The sequence below is a fragment of the Rhinoderma darwinii genome, chromosome 9 (genome assembly GCF_050947455.1).
Source record: "Rhinoderma darwinii isolate aRhiDar2 chromosome 9, aRhiDar2.hap1, whole genome shotgun sequence".
NCBI lineage: Eukaryota > Metazoa > Chordata > Amphibia > Anura > Rhinodermatidae > Rhinoderma > Rhinoderma darwinii.
The window spans coordinates 84708380-84728802 of record NC_134695.1 but is presented as its reverse complement, the minus strand read 5'-3'; the positions used below and the strand labels follow the sequence as shown (position 1 = coordinate 84728802).

The following is a 20423-nucleotide window of genomic DNA, read 5'->3' as shown; positions in this document are numbered from 1 at the left end:
GTGATGTGCGAGACATCTGTCCTCATGAAGTACGCCCGTTGTCGGGTTAGTCTGTGATTTGCTAGGTTGAGCTTACGCTGGCATTTCTGAGATGGCGGTGAATGTTTTATTATTCCAGTCATCTTCATCCGGGGCGAAGACCTTCCCGACGTCAACCGATGACCGAGACGCTGTTCAGGGGACAAGAATAATGTGGTCAATCATCTCCATAATAAACCAGAGCAACGAGAGGCTTCATATCAAAATACAATAGACATCGGACCATGTACTCGGCACGTCCATACAGTCCATGGTAAAGAATGGACAACTCAGAATTTAATAAAAATAATATTTTGGGGCAGGAAAGCTTATATTTCACATTATAAATTTCCCATTATAAGTCTACAGAACGGGCCATCTAGTGCAACTCACATGAATATTTGACCAGTGAGTGGATAGGTCATACTCTCCTGAAATAATCTGTGCTGCTGAAGGACCCGGCTTCTTCCACTATGTAACTCGGAGTCTCTGCCCTCCCAAAAGATCAGGGCAGTTGGGGACCCTGCAGCTCCCCCTATGTAGTTCTTAATCTGTGACCCCCCCACTTGTCTCCATTCCCATCATGGCACTGCTCCGTCATCTGCAGCTCTGACATCACTAACAGCATCACATGAGTTGACGGGTCACTGACACCTACACGGTCAGCAGCACCAGAGATATGCCCCTGGGTGTATAACCTTCCACAGATATATCCCTTGGTGTATCACCCTCTGCCAGGATAGATCCCCAGGTGTTTCGCCCTTTGCCAAGATAAATCACCGGGTTTATAACCCTCTGCCAAGATAAATCCCCCACAGAGATAAAACTCCAGGTGCATATATTCCCTTTGAGAGATAAATGCCCAGCCGTCTAATGACCACAGAGATAACATCACGGGTGTATATCCTTCGCGGAGTTAAAACACCCAATTGTATACCCACTGAGAGATTAGGGAGGGTTATACTGCGTTCACATCTGCGTCAGGACTCCGTTCATGGGTTCCGTCTGAGCTTTCCATCAGGGGAACCCATGAACCATAGGTTTCCGTTTGCATCACTATTGATTTCACTGGTGACGGATCCAGTACAAATGGTTTCCGTTTGCCTCAGTTGTGCAAGGGTTCCGTCGTTTTGACGGAGTCAATACCGTAGTCGACCTACGGTTTCCGCTTGTTTCAGTCAGGGCTCCGTTCATGGGTTCCCCTGACGGAAAGCTCCGACAGAAAGCCTGAACGGAGCCCTGAACGAAGCCAAAACTCTGGTTGTATAAACACCCACAGAGACAAAACCCAGAGTATAGAAGTCTGCCCAGAGATAAAACACCGGGTGCACTCAGCGCGCGCCTCTCATGCTGCTGTGATCTCCCAAAACAGACTAAGGGAACCCCGGGCCACTTTTAATACCAGTTTGAGGCACGGTGACATCAGGAGTCGCCAACTATAAATAATGATGTCAACATTTGTTGATACAATTACATATAAACTTCCATGCAGCTATAACATAACACGATTTGTAGCAATAATATAACGCCGGCTTACAACAAATCTTCCTTCCAAATTTGCAGCGCAGCAAAGCATGAAAGCAGCTTGAATTATTCTATAATATTAATTCCTATCACTGTCGAGCAGAGACATGGCTGACTTCTGGCCAGTACTGCCATGAACAATCCGTGGTTTGTGCGAGGACTCTGTAGATTTATAGTGATCTAATGCACATTAGCGCGTATATTTTACATGTCATTAACCTACTTAAAAATGATTCAATTAGTGCTGCAAATGACTTCACTTAAATAAAAAACAGACGGTCATTTACAGATTGTACATGCGGATAATTGCAGAACCAACGCAATTTGCTGAAGTTCTGTTCCAACAATTCATGTATCTAGGACTAAAGAGATCATCGGGGGTTTATCGAAAATTTGTCCTAATTTGGCAACGGGCATAGTCAAATAGAGGTATTTGCAAGTTATTATACCTGGTTCTGTGGGGATAAGCCTAGAGGTGTAGACTTGGGCCATATGGCTATGTTGACTATGCGATGTTCGCTCTTACTCCGGGCATCACATAGAAACCCTTGTAAGAGTGGCCACTACATCGGAGTAATTGATAATGTTGTGCTCTTGTGTCTCCACTTCTTCTTGGCCACTCCATAGTAACAGCTCAAGTCAAAAGTTAAAGAGGACACAGAGCGTACACAACCAACTTCTGCGCTTGGGAATCCGATCAACAACTGACTACCCCACCCATCCATCCTATGTCCTTCAGTCAGAGATCACAGATTGCAAGGGGGTAGCATGCCCCCAGCAAAACCAAAATGTACATGTCATGATACCACAATGGCCAAACTCAGCTCTGCTACTTCTGTACATACATACCAGTCTAGGGAATAGAGTGGTGATGTTTAAGGCTATGTAAAGCATGAAAGGCAATTTTTTTTTAGCAAGGTCAGTCAGTGTGATTAGTGCAACTTTCTAAATAGTTTTTATTAAAAAATAAAAATTGACTTTTTGAGACACAGCTGCTCTGTATTCTCTATACACAGCAGCTGTATCTTTTGCTAAATCCTGCTCCCGTCAGGTCTGCGAGACTGACGGGTTCAGTGTCAGCGGGTCCAGCGTCTCTCAGAAACACAGGATCCACCTGTAATCGATCACACGTAAGTTATGAACTGTCAGACACGCAGGACGCGCCGTAACTGAACCCGTCAGTCCCGCAGACCTGACGGGAGCAGGATTTAGCAAAATATACAGCTGCTGTGTATATAGAACACAGAGCAGCTGTATCTCAAAATATACACCAAAGTGGGAGTTTCTGGCCGGTTTTGTGGGCATTCCTGGGCGAAATAGGGGCAGGTTTCCTCGAATGGGGATTCAAATGTTTGGAGATATGCTTTATGATCCTTTCTACCAACCTGCTTCGCTCGAAATATTGCAACCTGAAATGCGCTTGACACAGAAGACAACAAACTCCAAACTCCGACGCATGAGACAGAAAAATGTGTACAAATTTTGCATTTCCTCTGTGACTCTCATTGCCCTGAGCCTAAAATATATATTTACGGTGTGTGAATGGCTCCATTTGCATCTCTTGTGTCTAAAAATTTCTAAAACAAAACACGTTTGTGAGCTGACCTTTATTTTAAGCGTAAATGTTGTCACCGTGCTGCGTTCGCGTTCTGTATAATCAACTGCAAGTACTCGACACAAAACCGCATAACATTACAGCAGTCTCCAGCTATTAGAGTAAGTATATACCCATCGAGCAGGGCTGACGTTCCAGGGGAGCAAAACATCAAGATTAATGGTTTCAGTAAATTAGAGAAATGAGCAAAAGGTTGACCGCTACATTTGAATGCCAATAAATGCAAAATAATGCATTTGGGACACAAAACTGGAGACAGAACACGGGATTAATGGCATTTTACTGACATGTAGAGCAACAGCCGGAGAGGAATGGGATGAGGGAGTCATTATTTTAGGTGATTTAAAGGCAAGAAAAAACCCATATAATTTGAAATGCCAGGTGGCTGTACGCTGTATGGAATGAGGAATTAGAGCGTCTTGTTGTATTCGAGAAGGAACCGAACACTCGTTTATTATCTTTTCATATATTTAAAAGAAAAATGGGCAGGAGAGAAGAAACAGAATTGGAGATCAGCGGCGCGATTATGAGGATTTATTCGCTTAAAGTTGAAAGGAACCTCCGACCAAATAGAAAAGAAAAAAAAGTTTGGGATTAAGTTAGGGCAGGCGAGAAATGTCCCCATAGTGAAAATGATGGCACTTTCTCCCGTTTGCTAATGTTATGGTGCCCGTGGTGAGGGGAAAAGCCTGAGCTGGGCACCTCTCTATATATACCACTTAGTTATGTATATACACTAGTGACTTGCGTGAATCCGAGAACAAACCAATATTTTAGCACACGATCTTAATGCTTTATTCCCTTTACTTTTCAACAGACCATAAAGGTCGTGCACGTGGCAAAGCCAAATTCATGGACCCTGTATGGCGGTACCGATGGTCCCTTACGGTCCATGTTACGCATATACGTGCCTATATGAGTATATGGGTGCCTTATTACGGATCCATATTAAATCCATGTGTGAACCTGAAAATCTGAGAAACATTTTAGGCGGATAACCAAGTTCCCATATACTTTTATACCAAGTTCCCATATACTTTTATACCAAGTTCCCATATACTTTTATATGTCTAGTGCTCAATGGTAATTTAGTTGCTTATAGTTTATAATCATTCTGTCCTTACGGTCTTGCTTCCACTGACTACCTGCTGAGCTTGTACTTCTACATATCAACCAATGTGAACAAGCAGAACTGCAGTGCAAAGCATGGAGGAGGGATAGAGCAGCAGCCTGAGAATCAAATGAGACAGGATAAAGACTTTAAGCTAGCTCAGCTTCAATAGTCAGTGCTACTAAGCTTTAGTCACTGATCATAGGATGTATCCTAAGAGGAACCCTTTAAATAACTGCAGTTATTTTGCATGCGGATTTGCTACAAGTAGTAAAATCTGCAACAAACCTCCAGCAGGTGATCATCAGGTGGAATAAAATACAATATCATGCTGCTCCAGGTTATCACTTACCTCCATGGACATAAACGTAGACTTCTTTGTGTCCAGCTTGGTGACCGTGATCATTCTCATCACCAATGGTTATGGTCAGCGTATTGGTAGCGCTCATTGGTGGCTGTCCGCTATCTGTAATGATCACATGGAGGCGAAACTCTTTTTCCTGCTCTCTATCAAATACTCTCAGAGCCTTGACTGACGCCGTGTTATCTCCATGATCGACCAAAAGGAAGTCGGTAGAATTTTGCTGGTCGGTCGGTAGTGAGAAATGAAAGGGTGGACCGTTCTCTTGAGAGTCGAGGTCAACAGCATGCAATAAATAAGAGCTGTCATTCAAACGTAAGGTTTGAGGGAAGGCGGTATTTTCCCAAACTATAGGCAGGTATAGACCATCGAACATGGGGCCGTTATCATTGACATCCAACAGGGAAAGGAGAACAGTCATTGTACCGCTTTGTGCTGGAATACCCTCATCAGTAGCCAAAATGACAAGGGCGTATGTGGATAGGACTTCCCGATCTAATAATTTTGCTACCATTATAGAACCAGTTTGGTCAACAAAAAAATTCCCCAAAACATCGGAGTCCGGTGCAATACTGTATATAATTTGCCCATTTTTCCCAGAATCTGCATCATTGGCAGTGACGTTGGTGATGATTGTGCCAATTGTAATGTTTTCATAAAAAGGTTCCAACTTTATCAGCGATGGACTGAAAATTGGGGGGTTGTCATTGGCGTCTTGTAACTCTATCACGCAAGAAGAGATGCTGGAGAAGTCTCGATCTTCTACTTTAATGCGCAGGTTAAAAGAACGATCTTGAGGATTCTCATAATCTAACTTCTTCTTAAGTTTGACTTCTGCCTGGTGTATTTTTTTAGGGTTTTCAATAGAAAATTTCTGATCTGGATCTCCTTCAACGATGCTAAAAGTTAGCAAAGAGTTGTCACCAATATCTTCATCTATTGCAAAGACTTGAAGAACAGTTGAATTAACTTCACTGGTCTCCGAGATGGCCGAATTCCAAGTTTCTTGAGTAAATTTTGGGGCATGGTCATTGGTGTCTGAAACTGTAATGGTGGTTGTCGCAGTGGATGACAACCCTCCACCATCTTTAACTTCAACCAGAATTAAGAAAGAATCATTACTTTCCCTATCGAGATTACCTTTGGCTGTGTAAATGGTTCCAGTGTTATGGTTTATGTTAAACAATTCAAAGCCCAACACGTCTTTTGGACTGGACAGTATGGAGTAGCTTAAAATAGCATTTAGACCATCATTTTTATCATCTAAGTCTATGGCGGACATCTCCATAATTGAAGTATTTGGTGGTGCATGTTCTACCACGCTAGCGTTGCATACGTTAAAGGAGCAGATGAACTGGGGAGTGTTGTCATTGATGTCCTGCACGTAAATGATGACATCTGTGAATCCAGTGAGTCCATCGCCTTCGTCATCCGTGGCTAGTACCACAAATCTCCAAATGGCATGCTCCTCACGATCCAGTGGCTTCATGGCGAAGACACTTCCCGTCTTCTCATCAATGGTGAATATGTTCTCAGCTCCGCTTCCATGTAAAGAATACTTCAAACCTCCTGGCTGATCATGATCCGGATCAGTGGCTGAAACCTGAGAAAATGATGAGAAGGAACAGAAAATTAGGGGTTTCTAGGGCGCTGTAGGATAACTTGCTTAATAATGCATCAGTGCAATTTGGTCCCCAAACCGCTTGGTAGTAAGGGGGCTTGCAGGTCCTTTCCCAGGCTTGGCGAAACCTGGTTTGACGGCATCCCTCAATGTTAACCCCTTAAAGACCAGGCCAATTTTAGTTGTTTTTTTCCCTTTTAGTTTTTTCCTCCCCGCATTCCAAAAGCCATAGCTTTTTTATTTCTTGGTCGACATAGCCATATGAGGGCTTGTTTTTTGCGGGACAAGTTGTAGTTTTCATGGCACCATTTATTGTACTGGGAAGCTGACAAAAAAAAATATTTGTGGGGTGAAATAGGCAAAAAACTGCGATAACGAATTTTTTTTTGGAGGGGGGGGTCTTGTTTTTACGGCATCCATCAGGCGGTAAAAATGACACATTCACCTTATTCTACAGGTTGATATGATTACAGCGATACCAAATTGATATGTTTTGTTATAGGTTTTACCACTTTTAAAGAAATAAAACTTTGCTAAAAAAAAAAATGTTTTGTGTCACCATATTCTGAGAGCCATAACTTTTTTATTTTTCATCAATTTAGCGATGTGAGGGCTTAAAGTCTGCGGCTCGAGCTGTCGTTTTCACGGATACCATTTTGGGGTACATGCAACTTTTTTATCACGTTTTATTCCTTTTTATGGAGAGCTAAGGTGACCAAAAAAACTGAAATGTGCATGTTTTATATATATATATGTTTTTTAATGGTGTTCACCGAGCAGGTTAAATAACGCTATATTGTGATAGTTCAGACTTTTACGGACACGGCGATACCAGTTATGTTAAATTATGTTTTTTAACATTGCTTTAGGGAAAAAGTTTTTTTTTAAACTTTTAATATTTTTTTTTGGAACATTATAAAAACCTTTAACTGTTTTTTTTTTGTTTTTTTGTTAGTCCCTCTAAGGGGCTTGAACCAGTGATCGTTGGATCATTTGCATGATATACTGCAATACTAATGTATTGCAGTATATCTTGATACTGACTGTCTCCTTTGAAGCACTACGAGAGGCAGGGCTTCAAAGGAGTACAAACATGGCACTCCTGGGGTTCTTCATTAGGCCCCCAGGCTGCCATACCAACCATAGTGACTGGCCGATCCCGTCGCGGGGGGGGGGGGGGTTGCGCAATGGCGTGTCTGATTTTAACAACTTAAATGCTGTGGACGCGATTGACCACGGCATTTAAGTTGTTAAACTGGTGGAATCAAAGTGATCTTTGATTCCGCCCGTTGCAGTGATGTGTCGGCTGTATAACACAGCCATCACCCGCTGAGTATGGAGCGAGCTCAGCCCGTGAGCCCGCTCCATACCTCCCCTTAACGGCTACCACGTACTAGTACGTGGTAAGTCGTTAAGGGGTTAGGCTACTGGTGTCAACATTTTGTTGAGTGATCTACCTTACAATGAGGTCTACACCTACCTGCAGAACAAAGACCGGTAAATCAGCCAACTCTTCGATCACACTCCCTCTGTACTCATTCAAGGAGAAGACCGGTGGTTCATCATTTTTGTTCAACACGTTGATGGTCACCGTAGCAAAGTCTTCCCATTTGCCATCGGACACCAAAACAGTGAGCACGTAGACCTTAACTTCTTCATAATCCAAGGGGTGGACAATTAAAATAGCTCCAGTCTCTGGGTTCAGGTCGAGAACTCCTCCAATGTTCCCGGCTGTGATTTGATATCGTATGTTGGCATTCATGCCTATGAAAGCATATAGATTTGGAAAATATTCAAAATCATTCACGGCTGACAGGACTTGCATGAAGAGTAACTCCACCTTAAATTTAACCACTTTCCACCTTAATATAATGAGCTGGGACCGCCATGATTCCCGGGAGGGGGGAGGTCAGGAGAGATCTGCAAAGCACCAGAGCCTTTGTTGTGTTGGTTGAAATCTCCGATAATGCGCCGAAAAATGTCACAATTGCCGTATCATGAACACTGCATTGGAAATGCTGGTTTGTATAAACATATGACCAGCTCCGAAATGGTTTAGATCTCTGATTTATATAGGGCTTTCCACCATTTTTAGGTTTTGACATGACCATATGAATTGGGTTTATTTAGCTCCCTCTATAATGGGAGGTCTCGACTCCATTCGTGATTTTTTTGCACCAACTTGGGGCTAAATCCTTTAATCTAAGGTTCTTGGTGTAAACATTTTGGGTGGGGTTATATTTTTAGATATATAAATACCTATATTAGGAGGAAAAGGGTTGGGCGATGACAACCGTTCAGCCTTTTTTGACAGGACAAGGCTAAAAGGAGATGATGTCATTCAGGTGGAGTTACCCTTTAGATATAAATCTTTTTAAAAACTTGTCCTCTACCTTCATCTGGGTCACTGGCGCTCACGGTGAACACCACAGTTCCGACATCCTGATCTTCGTCCACGCTCACAAAGTAGGCGCGTTGAGTGAACGACGGCTGGTTATCATTGACATCGATGATAAAAACGCGCACGTAGGCAGTGTCTAGAGAGACAAGAGGCAGGAAATTAAAATGCTTGAATGAGCCATTTCTGTCAGCTACAATTCCTTAGCCTGTCGGGGCGAGCGTTAAATGAAAACTAATATGCAGACGATACAGGAACCAACCCCCGGGGCTGGCAACAATTTATACAAGCGCATTATTCCAAATCTCTTGAAGATGAAATGAACGTCAGCATCAATTCTCCTCAACAGATAACACGGGAATAATTGATATCGGATGTCACAGGCATTGATATTTTGGGTCTCATCCCCCAATGTGACCATTTAGTTGGTAGCGTCTATCCTTTCAGCCATTCCAGACAGACAGAGATTCATCGCAACATCATTCGTTATATATTCACACTGTTTGTATAGCCTGCAGCCCTGCATGGTCCACATTTATTCTGCTGTCTACACATATATATTCTCTTATTAGTTTTCTTATTATAGGAATACAATTTGCCATATATACCATTTTAATGGCTCCTTTTTATAGTATAGGGTGCATTAAGCGTTATTTGCCGGGGTTTGCTTTGCCATTTTGCTGCCTGAGGCTATAAGATTACAGAGTTCCTTCTCATTCTGTACATAAACTACTGATAACCTATAAATGAGCTGCACGCACGCGCACACATTTTCTCCATTTAAAGAAAACATAGATTTAAAAAGGGGTCAAATCTGTTTTTTCCTGATAAAGAGTTCATAATCCACTGCATATACATAGCTGTAAATGAATAATGTCTTTCTACAGCCACCACTAGGGGGAGCTGTGAAGCTTACTGCATACTGCAAATACAATGAACTCAATGATAACACAGTATGCGGTAAACTCCCCCTAGTGGTAACTGCAGGCAAGGATTTTGTAGTTCAGAAAACAGGCGCTTTAAAAGAATTCTATTCCCTTGAGGCTGGGTTCACACAACCTATTTTCAGACGTAAACGAGGCGTATTATGCCTCGTTTTACGTCTGAAAATAGGGCTCCAATACGTCGGCAAACATCTGCCCATTCATTTGAATGGGTTTGCCGACGTACTGTGCAGACAACCTGTCATTTACGCGTCGTCGTTTGACAGCTGTCAAACGACCAAGCGTAAAAATACAGCCTCGTCAAAGAAGTGCAGGACACTTCTTTGGACGTTTTTGGAGCCGTTTTTCTCATAGACTCCAATGAAAACAGCTACAAAAACGGACGTAAAAAACGCAGCGAAAACGGCGTGAAAAACGCCGCAAAAACGCGAGTTGCTCAAAAAACGTCTGAAAATCAGGGGCTGTTTTCCCTTGAAAACAGCTCCGTATTTTCAGACGTTTTTGGTCACTACGTGTGCACATACCCTAACCCCTTAGTGACCAGCCTATTTTAGGCCTTAATGACCAAGCAAGTTTTTTTTGTTTTTCTATCGTCGCATTTAAAGAGCCATATCATTTTGATTTTTGCGTCGACATATCTGCATGAGGATTTTTTATTTTTTTTTGCAGGATTAGTTGTGTTTTTTAATGCCATCATTTTGGGGTACATATAATTTTTTTATTACATTTTATTGACTTTTTGGAGGGGGATAGAAAAAAAACCCAGCAATTCCTCCATTGTTCTATGCTTTTTAAATTTACGCTGTTTACCGTGAGGCGTAAATTACATGTTACCTTTATTCTATGGGTCGGCACGATTACGACGATACCAAATATGTATAAGGTTCTTTATGTTTTACGACTTTTGCACAATAAAAACACTTTTGAACCTTAATTATTTGTTTCTTTGCATTGTTGCTTTCCAAGAGGCGTAATTTTTTTATTTTTTCGGCAATTTAGCTATATGTGGGCTTGTTTTTTGTGGGACGAGACTTAGGTTTCATTGGTGCTTTTTGGGCGTACATGGAACTTATTGATTAACTTTTATTACTTTTTGGGGGGGGGGGGGGAAATGGAAAAGAAATAACAATTCCGCAATAGTTTTTGCGTGTTTTTTTTTTGGACGGTGTTCACCTTGCGGTTTAAATTATATGTTGACTTTATTGTTTGGGCCATTATGGTCGCAGCGATACCATATATGTGTACTTTTATTTCTTGTTTTTTTTTACATGTGTAAAAAATTTGGTTTTATTTTTATTTTTTATTTAACTTTTATTACTTATTTTTTCAGTGCCACTAGGGGCTTCTCTATGTGATCTTTTGATCGCAGATATAATACTCTGGTATACTTCGTATACCAAAGCATTGTGCCTGCCAGTGTAAAACTGACAGGCATCTATTAGGCCATGCCTCTGGCACGTCCTAATAGGCATATAGCCAGGGAAGGCTTGGGGGCCTTTGTTAGGCCCCCGGCTGCCATGGCACCCCATCGGAGGCTTGCGATCGCATTTGCGGGCCGCCGATGGGTGACGGAGGGAGCTCCCTCCCTTTGTAAACAAATCGAATGCCGCGGTCACTATTGACCACAGCATTTAACGGGATAAACGGCCGCGATCTAAGTCAACTTCGATCGCTACCGTTGGAGCAGGAACCCGGCTGTCATCAGACAACCGAGCACCCGCTCCAGCCTGCACGGGACACCCGTGCAGGACTTAGACGAGGCAGCGGCATAGCCTAAGGCCCCTTAGTGACCGCTGCGAAATGGCGTATTGGTGGCCACTAAGGGGTTAAATCTTGTAGTGATAGAAATACATCTGGTAAGTCCATATAATGAATATTCAAATATGAAAAAGTTAGCTCAGCAATCCTTTATCAACACCCGGTCCTTAACGGAACGAAATTCGATTCATAATTGTTCCAAGTAAACAGCATGGTACTGCTTAGTAATGTCTTTTAATGTCTTTCTTTGTACTTTCAGGTGGTGACATGGGGGTAAGATAAATGGGGGGGGGGGGTTAAAATTGGGGTTTTTAGGGATAGAGATTTTCTTACACTGTTTATGTGATACTGGTATTACAATGTGTCTGATGCAGTGCTTTGTCATTTTATTTTCATTATATTTCGATACAGAGGACTTTAAACTCCTCTTATGTTGAAATTTATACTGTTGCTAATAAACTAATAAAAATGTGTATTTAAAAAAAAATTATAAAAATATAGCAAAATCATAATATATCTTCATTGCATTTTTGGGCGTATGTGCCTTTATTTTATGGTGTAAAAAAATATTTTGCTTTCTGGAAACCATCAACAAGCAGGCTAGCTGGTGTTCACAGATCTCATTATGGCTGGTGTAACTGCCCAGGACTGCTGAACTCATCAATAGATATGTAACAGAAGCTTAATAGTCCATGAAAATGCAATATAATAGAATATAATACATATATACACATGTATATATATATATATATATATATATTTTTTATTTTTTATTTTATTTATTATGAGTAACATATAGAAGTCTTAGCTATCCATATGTCAACCAGGCGACAGTGGGCAGTGAAAGGTTTATGAGACTCACAGCCTATTAAAAGGACAACACCATTAGGCACCCAATTTACTAAATTTATGGGAACATACTAGAGAAAAAAACCGAATCCATTAACACCAGCTTGTTGATGGTTTCTATGATGTTAACGAAAGATGAAGCTACAATTTAAGATACCTACATTTCTGTTATGATGTCTAGGTTGACCATACACAACTTACTAAGCTAGGAGTTACTATACACAATTCCACTCACTAATTCTAATCCTAATGATGCCCTCATTTGTCCTGGCACCAGTTTCCCTCACCAGAATTGGGCTGCCCATGCTTTCCAGGTCTAGCGGATTCCGAACCATCAGATGATTTCACCTCCAGCAGGTATGAAGTCTTCTCTTCTCTGTCAAACACTGCAGCAGTATAGATGCTGCCTGTCTGGGGGTCTATGTGGAAGAGGGCATGATCCCCACTGCGATCTTCCAAGATAGAATAGGTGATCTGGAGGAGAAGTGTAGAAAGTTTCAAGCCAAATTTTTATTTTTTTTGATGGAGTAATCACCACTATTATAATATGAATGGTCAAAAATGTTGTTGCATACTAGTAACATTAGCACCAAGGTCATCATCATGCCCTGTGCTGCTTGGTATTATGAACGTGTATAGGGCAAGAATAGGGGATTCTTCAGTAAATGACTGGTTGCTTTCTTTCTGTATTAAGCAGTCAGTAGAACCTTAGTGGATCCTCACATCAATGGGATGCTAATGGTATCCACTGGGACACCAGGATTTTTTTTGCCGTCAGACACCAGGACTAAAAGAGGCAACAAGCAAAAATTTAAGAGGTTTATTAAAAATAAACAAATTTCATGGGCAAATCAGATATTTACTTTAAAAGGGTAACTATGTTCGACAAACTTCTGACATGTCAAAAGTTTTGCTTTGTGGGGGTCCGAGCTCTGAGACCCCCTCCAATCGCTAAAACTAAGCAGCAGAAGAGCTCGTGTGAGAGCTGGGCTGCTTCGTGTCTGTTCGGCTTTTTCCAGAAAGCCAATGTATCGGAGTACGAGCTCATAGACTTTTTATTGAGCCCGTACTCCGATACATTGATTTCCGGAAAAAGCGGAACAGACACGAAGCGGCTGAGCGCTCACACAAGCACTTCGGACCCCCACCAATCAAAACTTCTGACATGTCACTATGACATGTCAGAAGTTTGTCAAACATTTAATTACCCGAATATGAATTTACTTTTTATATTCCATGTTTACCTTCCCATTTAGACCCAAGTCTTGGTCGGATGCAGACACCTGAAGGACCAAGGTTCCTAGATCGAGCCCTTCGGTCACCGACGCCTCATATATAGAGGAGCTGAAGAACGGGACATTGTCATTCACATCTGGAAGTCCAATAGATTAGTTCAGTGTCCGATCAAAAACTATCACACCCAATATTCAATTACTGCATCGAGTTTCCACTATCTTACCTGTGACATTAATGTACACTGTAGTGAATGCCGCTAAAGAGACCGGAGCAACGTTCTGAGCACGGATTTTTAGAATAAAGTTCTTGGTTGTTTCATAGTCCAAGTTCTCTGCCACCAGCACAGAAGCAGAACCGTCTTCCCGATTCACAGTCAGGTAAAAGCGTACAGGCATGTTGCTCTCGGGGACCAGTCCCTCCTCCAAATTGTATGTCACTCGGGGATCGCCAAGGAGGGATGTGGCCTTAACCGTCTGTGTGGAAATTATATTTACTGGAACATCAAGGACATCTCAAAACATAAAAAAAATAGTTTTCAGAGATTCTGGTCAGTCAAGCGATTCAAGAATACTACAGTCACCCCTTGCCACTGATAACAGGGAGCAATAGAGGTCATTCAACTGCACAGCAAAATACAACAAAGACTATAGAATATATTGACACTCTTGATTGTGTTTTGTTCTAAGCATTGCAAAACCATATGCCAGAGGCAGACACAGACAACGGAAGGCCCCTGTGCAAAAATAGTATATGGGCCCCCTTACATCTTCTCATGTTAAAATCAAATAATGGCTGTAAAAAAAAAAAAAAAGGGTGCAATCTCTGAAGAAAGTCTAGATAGGCTTAATTCCAACTGCAGTGATTGGCAACATCCCTAGTGGTCTAGGGCAGTGAATGGATTGATGGAAACATCCCTGGTGGTCTAGGGCAGTAAATTGATTGATGATAACATCCCTGGTAGTCCAGGGCAGTAAATTGATTGATCGTAACATCCCTGGTGGTCTAAGGCAGTGAATGGATTGATGGTAACATCCCTGGTGGTCATGGGCAGTGAATGGATTGATGGAAACATCCCTGGTGGTCTAGGGAAGTGAATGGATTGATGGAAACATCACTGGTGGTCTAGGGCAGTGAATGGATTGATGGAAACATCACTGGTGGTCTAGGGCAGTGAATGGATTGATGGTAACATCCCTGGTGGTCTAGGGCAGTGAATTGATTGATGGTAACATCCCTGGTGGTCTAGGGAAGTGAATGGATTTGTGGTCACATCCCTGGTGATCTAGGGCAGTGAATGGATTGATAGTAACATCCCTGGTGGTATGGGGCAGTGAAGAGAAACTGTTAACTCTCTGTACTGAAGGTAGCAAGATTATTTCCTCTTTCCATCTGTGGCTGTCGACTACCTAAACATATAGATATTGTATAATCAGTTATTAGCCAATTCCAAAGCAGCTTAAACAGTCACAGTCTTTGTGATTGGCTGACGAGGATGGTGCAGGTGTGTAATCTATGAGAGACCCAGTGGGAAGTCGCGGGAAAATCAGGAGACATGTTTCAAAATCTCCTGAGGTCAGTGTGGGCTCCTGACCCACTCCCCTGGGCCCCTGTACAGCTGAACAGGATATTTGTCTGCCCCTGCCATATATTAGAAACTGTGCATGCTACATAATGTTATTCATCTGACGTTTTTTATGTTCCTGCTTAATGACATAGCTTTGTACCCGCTCGTCTATATCCGAAGTAAACGCAGACCCTACTTATTTTAGGAAAGAAAAGAAACTCCCCACATAATGCATAACAAAATGTTAAATGTAACATTAGCAGCCTGGAAGCCAGAGTTGTGAACATCATTTAAGTCATTTGTTATATTCCTGCTGTGTTTCTCATGCATTAAAGAACACATAAAATGTGCACTCTTAGAGAGGTGTGAATTTAGTGACACATATTGTGCAGTGAACATTCTGAATTCTGAGCAAGTAGAAGAAAAACTATTCAAAACTGACATTTCTGTGTGTAGAACGTCATCCATGAACCCCTCAAACAGCAGGGGTAGCCACAAATCTTGTGATTTGTAGGGCTGTGTGGTTGCCTGGTCTGCCTTTTGGTCAATTGGTAACATGCAAAATAACGCAACATACAAAAAGTGAGGTAGGTATATATTTTGCATTGTCACTATTCATTATGGAGTGTGATTTTAGTTTTTTGTTTGCACTGCTTATGGCCTCTATAGGCTTGGTCCATTAAATCGTAGGGTAGGTGACACCTCTGAAACTCCATGCCTTTGTGAAAATACAACCAGGTCCCCAAACACCGTGGAAAAAATGGCATATTTATAATGACAGTTGCATTGTGGGAAGGTCCTACACTGGGTATAGCACAGCTAAAATTTACATATAGTCCTGGCTTAACAGTTTTCTTTTTTAAGAAGTTCAGAGAGAGCCAAATATAACTTAGTCGTGGCCATGCAGTAGAGTTGGTCATTGCAACACAATCTCAGCACAGATCTTTATCTGCCCAATCAAGAGCTGGCAAGGAGGAGGACCCTCCTGCCAGCCCACCCCTGAGGAGACGTGTGACTGCAATAACTAGCTTTAGAATCCCATCTAATTAATCATTTTTTATGCTTATTAAATCATATTATTGACACATTGTAACACACAGACAGACCCCAGATCATACCACAATCGGTGTATCTCTCAACGTATTCTCAGGGATGACTATTTCATATCTATCCTTTTCCCATATTGGTGGCTGATTCTGGGCATCGGTGACTCGAATGGCGACCTCCACCCTTGTGCTCCTGTTTCCACCATCTGTCACAATTACTTCTTGGGTTATTATAGACTTCTAAAGGGTTAAAGAAAGAAAAGGTTTTAGTACTGATAACCGACTTGATAATTATACAAATTAGTTAATTTCTCTTTGAAGTGCCAGATATGGAATAAACTACGCTTATGAAACATGGTCCTCTGGGATTTATAGACCCTCAAGTCCCAGCATACACGGACAAACCTGTAGGATGGTCTTGTAGTTGAACACCAAATGGAGAATCCTAGTATTCCTCAACCTGTTATGTCTTGGGTTTTAGCATTCATAATTCTAACATCTGCCTTCCTTATAGTGCTAATTTCAGCTCCAGATGTTCCTGTCTCGCTGTAGAGATGCTGGATCATAAGAAAAGTGAATATGACAGCTTGACGGAGGCTCCCAACTGTCCGCAAATCCCAGAAGTCACATGGACTCCAGGACACCAGCTGTGAGATCTTAAAATGTCCCCTAAACTTGAAGAAAAAGTAACGGCTGCAAGAATAGAGCATTGTTGTTTGTATTTTATCTTCTCAACATGAGTCTTCATCTGTCACAAGAGCCACTGGTCATCTCATGCATCAGAGGAAATTCCAACAGGGCACATGGAACAAACAAAGCAAATACAAACCTTAGGCTATTGTTCCCGTCTGCAAGTCTGCCTGCCTATTGTAATTTACTAGAAGTTTCCCTCTCCTAAATTATTGAATGTAGATATACGAGGTGCGTCCCAAAATGATTTCCCCAAAAAATCTTTTTATTCAAAAAACATACAATTAGGCTCGATCACCTTTAAAGTAAGTCCCCTGGGACTGAACACAAGGAGTCCAGTGACGCGGCCATTCTTCGCAGCAGTGCTGAAAGTCTTCATGTGAGAGGTTGTTCAGAGCCCTCGTTACTGCTGACTGGATGTTTACAAACAGTACCAAAATGGTGTTTTCATTTTGGAGAACAAAAAAAAGTCACACGGTGCGAAGTCAGGGCTATAGGGTGAGTGAGGAAGGGCAGGGATGTATTTTTGTGCCAAAATCTCCCTCAGAGCTAATGATTTGTGACTTGGCGCATTGTCATGGTGGAGGATCCACGTTTTGGCAATATCAGAGCGCACTCGCAATACTCTTCTCCTCAAACGCTCCGGGACCGGTAGGTAAAAAGTCTGATTGACTGTCTGTCCTGGTGGTACAAATTCTTTGTGAACAACTCCTTGACAGTCCAAAAAATAAGATGAGCACCGATTTGACTCTCGATTTGCTCATGCGGGCTTTCTTCGCTCGAGGTGAATTGGAAGTGTGCCATTCCGAACTCTGCCCTTTTGTTTCAGGATCGTACTCAAAAACCCATGTTTCATCTCCAGTAATCACTATACGCAAAAAGTCGGGCTCAGTTGTCACACGATCCAACAGTTCTTGGGAAATATATGGACGATTCTCTCTGCTCATCGGATAGGTTTTTTGGGATGGGTTTTGCACACATTTTCCTACTGAGGATAGTTCGGCCATATACTTGAGATACCACCGCAAAATCCTCCATCCCCACTTTCCTCACTCAGCCCTCATGGGGAAGTAAACAATAATTCTCATTACTTTTGGGACCTTGTGTATTAGTATTATTCTTTAAAGAATATGCTCCACAGTAATTGATTGATTTTCTTAAAGCCCATTTTGAGTGTTGACTTTGTGCTTAGCTCTTCGAGAAGATTAATTACTTTAGATCTGGCCGTACAGATCATTCAGCCAATAGGGCCACCAAGGATGTGGGACCACCCCAAGTACCCAAGCTGAGACCGTTGAGGTCACCGAACGTTAAAAGCTGTGAGTGGAGTGACAAGCAGTTCCACCATTATGCCTCATCATTGGCAAGAGAAAGACAGAAGTCCCCATTAGCACTTTTAGCTCCAGCACCCTAGGGCACGGCCCACTGACCTTGCATAGTCCACCTATGCTAAGGTTATCAAAATCTGCTGTATTGGTTAAAAAACCAACACCACATCCTTCTGACATTCGATGATTGAAATTTAAATGATAGAAATGTATGAATAAATTGATAACTGGGTGTTAAAAGTTGGGGCCGTGTCCCTACACAGTCCGACACTGTCCAATCAGTGCTGACAGAATGAGTCTGTGTAGAGACAACCCCAACTGGTAACACCCAGTTGTCAATTTATTCATGCATTTCTAGGAGGAATAACAGAGGAACATCACAGCATACAGTTCTAATAAAAGATGCTCCAGAATTGCTACTTCATGGGGAATACAATTATTTACTAAAACAGACATGTCAGGAGAGGTGAAGGGTCTCCTGTAAGAATGGTCACATACCCTTGGCAAAAGCTGATTGACAAAGAGCCACCCTGTTGTGCTGTTGATCTGAAATACAAGCGACTCATCCCCCGCCACAGAGTAAGAAAGAGCTGCGTTCATGCCATAATCTTCATCGTGTGCGGCAATGTGCAGGAAACTGGTGCCCACAGGTGTGTCCTCCTTAAGGAAATCTAGGAGAAAATTATCCATTTACATACGTGTGCCAGAGACCCAAAAAGTAGATAGTCATGGTCAACTACTCTGTATTACAGGTGGGCTGCGGGACCCCGACGTATCTGGCCAAACGTATTCCATAAGAATACCCTTTCGGAAGAGGTTTACCCATTAAAGACTATAAGCGGTCAGTATATATGTCCGTATTTGTTCCTGGTGAATATGCGAACACTACATCACAAGCATTGTGTGAATTTAACCTTACAGACAAAGTAATAAAAATGAACATAAAGCGGAGCATAAAACAACCAGCATGAAATTAATAACGGTGATCTACTTGGTTGACAACTGGGCAACTCCATTTCTGTAGATCTAAGCATTGGAGTCACTAACTTAACAGGAAGGTATAAGGGGGGTTAAAAAATGAATTTAATTTGTTTTATTTGTAATAATATTTTTCGGACGATCTATGACCTTACAATAAAATTTAAAATTGCACTTACATTCATAGCGGTTGTTTTCAAAGCTTGGGTCATTGTCATTCTGATCCAGGATTGCTATATTAATCTGACAGAGTCCAATGAGAGGGTCGGTGGCCTGGTCAGTGGCTTTTATAGTCAGGGGAAATTCCTTCTCTCTCTCACGATCAAAGATTTGCAGGGTAGTTATAATGCCTACAGTGAAAAGGGGAACAATAGGAAATGGCAAATACATCTTATATAAAAATCATCGGAATATTGACTCCTTTTCCAATATTTGCTTCATAGTGGCCATTCACGCAGGTTCTATGGTGTCCATCATAACGTGTCCCTCATAGACCAGCACCCCAATATAGAATTACGGCACCGTGGACAGCACCACGTTTTAGAGCCATAGCATCATAATATAACATTCTACAGGAATTGACCTTTCCTTAGAGAGAATGCATAGAAGCAAAAAGAAGGGACACCGTAGGCGCTGCTTAGTTCTGAACGAACGGTTGGTTTATTGTATAAAAGGCAGAAAGATATTACGCGTTTCAACGCCGGACTTTGACCTGCCTGAAGACGCCAGTCCGGCGTTGAAACGCGTAGCATCTTCCTGCCTTTTATACAATAAACCAACCGTTCGTTCAGAACTAAGCAGCGCCTACGGTATCCCTTCTTTTTGCTTCTATGCATTCTCTACGTAAGGCAACTCCTTAGGGTGTTTGCGTTTGGGATCGGCAGCAGCTTCCACTACATTGCATATACTTGGCAGTATTTGCAACTACTAAGGGGAGCAATTCCCCAAAAAAACTTTACATCTTCAACTACAATTTGTGGCGCCGTGTCCTTTTTTCACTCTGATGTACTTTCCTTAGAGAGGAAAAAAATAATATGTTTGGAGTCGTTTACCTTAGAAAAGGGATTTCTAGTTTCTTAGTAAAAGTTGGACTTGTAGAATTTTAAGTGTTGTATATTTAAATTTCCAATTGGTAATGCAATGTTTGATATTTAAAGGGTAACTAAACTTTCAGGACCTTCTGACATGTCAAAAGTTTTGATCGCTGGGGTCCGAGCACTGAGACCCCAACCGATTGCTAAAACAAAGCGGCGAAGTTCTCGGGTGATCGCTGATCCGCTTCGATTCTGATCAGCTTTTCTCGGAAAGCCGAGCAGTTACTGTACGGGGTCATAGACTTTCTATGGAGTCCGTACACCGTTACCTCGGCTTTCCGAGAAAAA

At 41.9% G+C, this 20423-nt stretch overlaps 1 protein-coding gene across 1 annotated transcript in view; it reads right to left on the bottom strand.

Moving 5' to 3' along the window:
- Nucleotides 1–20423, bottom strand: part of LOC142660222 (neural-cadherin-like) — a 92427-nt gene that overhangs the window by 20759 nt on the left and 51245 nt on the right. Inside the window, exons 11-20 of the mRNA XM_075836805.1 lie at nt 19221–19391; nt 18562–18734; nt 16118–16285; nt 13659–13908; nt 13444–13571; nt 12487–12673; nt 8644–8787; nt 7731–8014; nt 4621–6232; nt 77–170 (exon numbers count right to left, since the gene is read on the bottom strand). Of these exons, the coding sequence (XP_075692920.1) occupies nt 77–170; nt 4621–6232; nt 7731–8014; nt 8644–8787; nt 12487–12673; nt 13444–13571; nt 13659–13908; nt 16118–16285; nt 18562–18734; nt 19221–19391 (3211 nt within the window). The remainder of the gene's footprint in view (nt 1–76; nt 171–4620; nt 6233–7730; nt 8015–8643; nt 8788–12486; nt 12674–13443; nt 13572–13658; nt 13909–16117; nt 16286–18561; nt 18735–19220; nt 19392–20423) is intronic.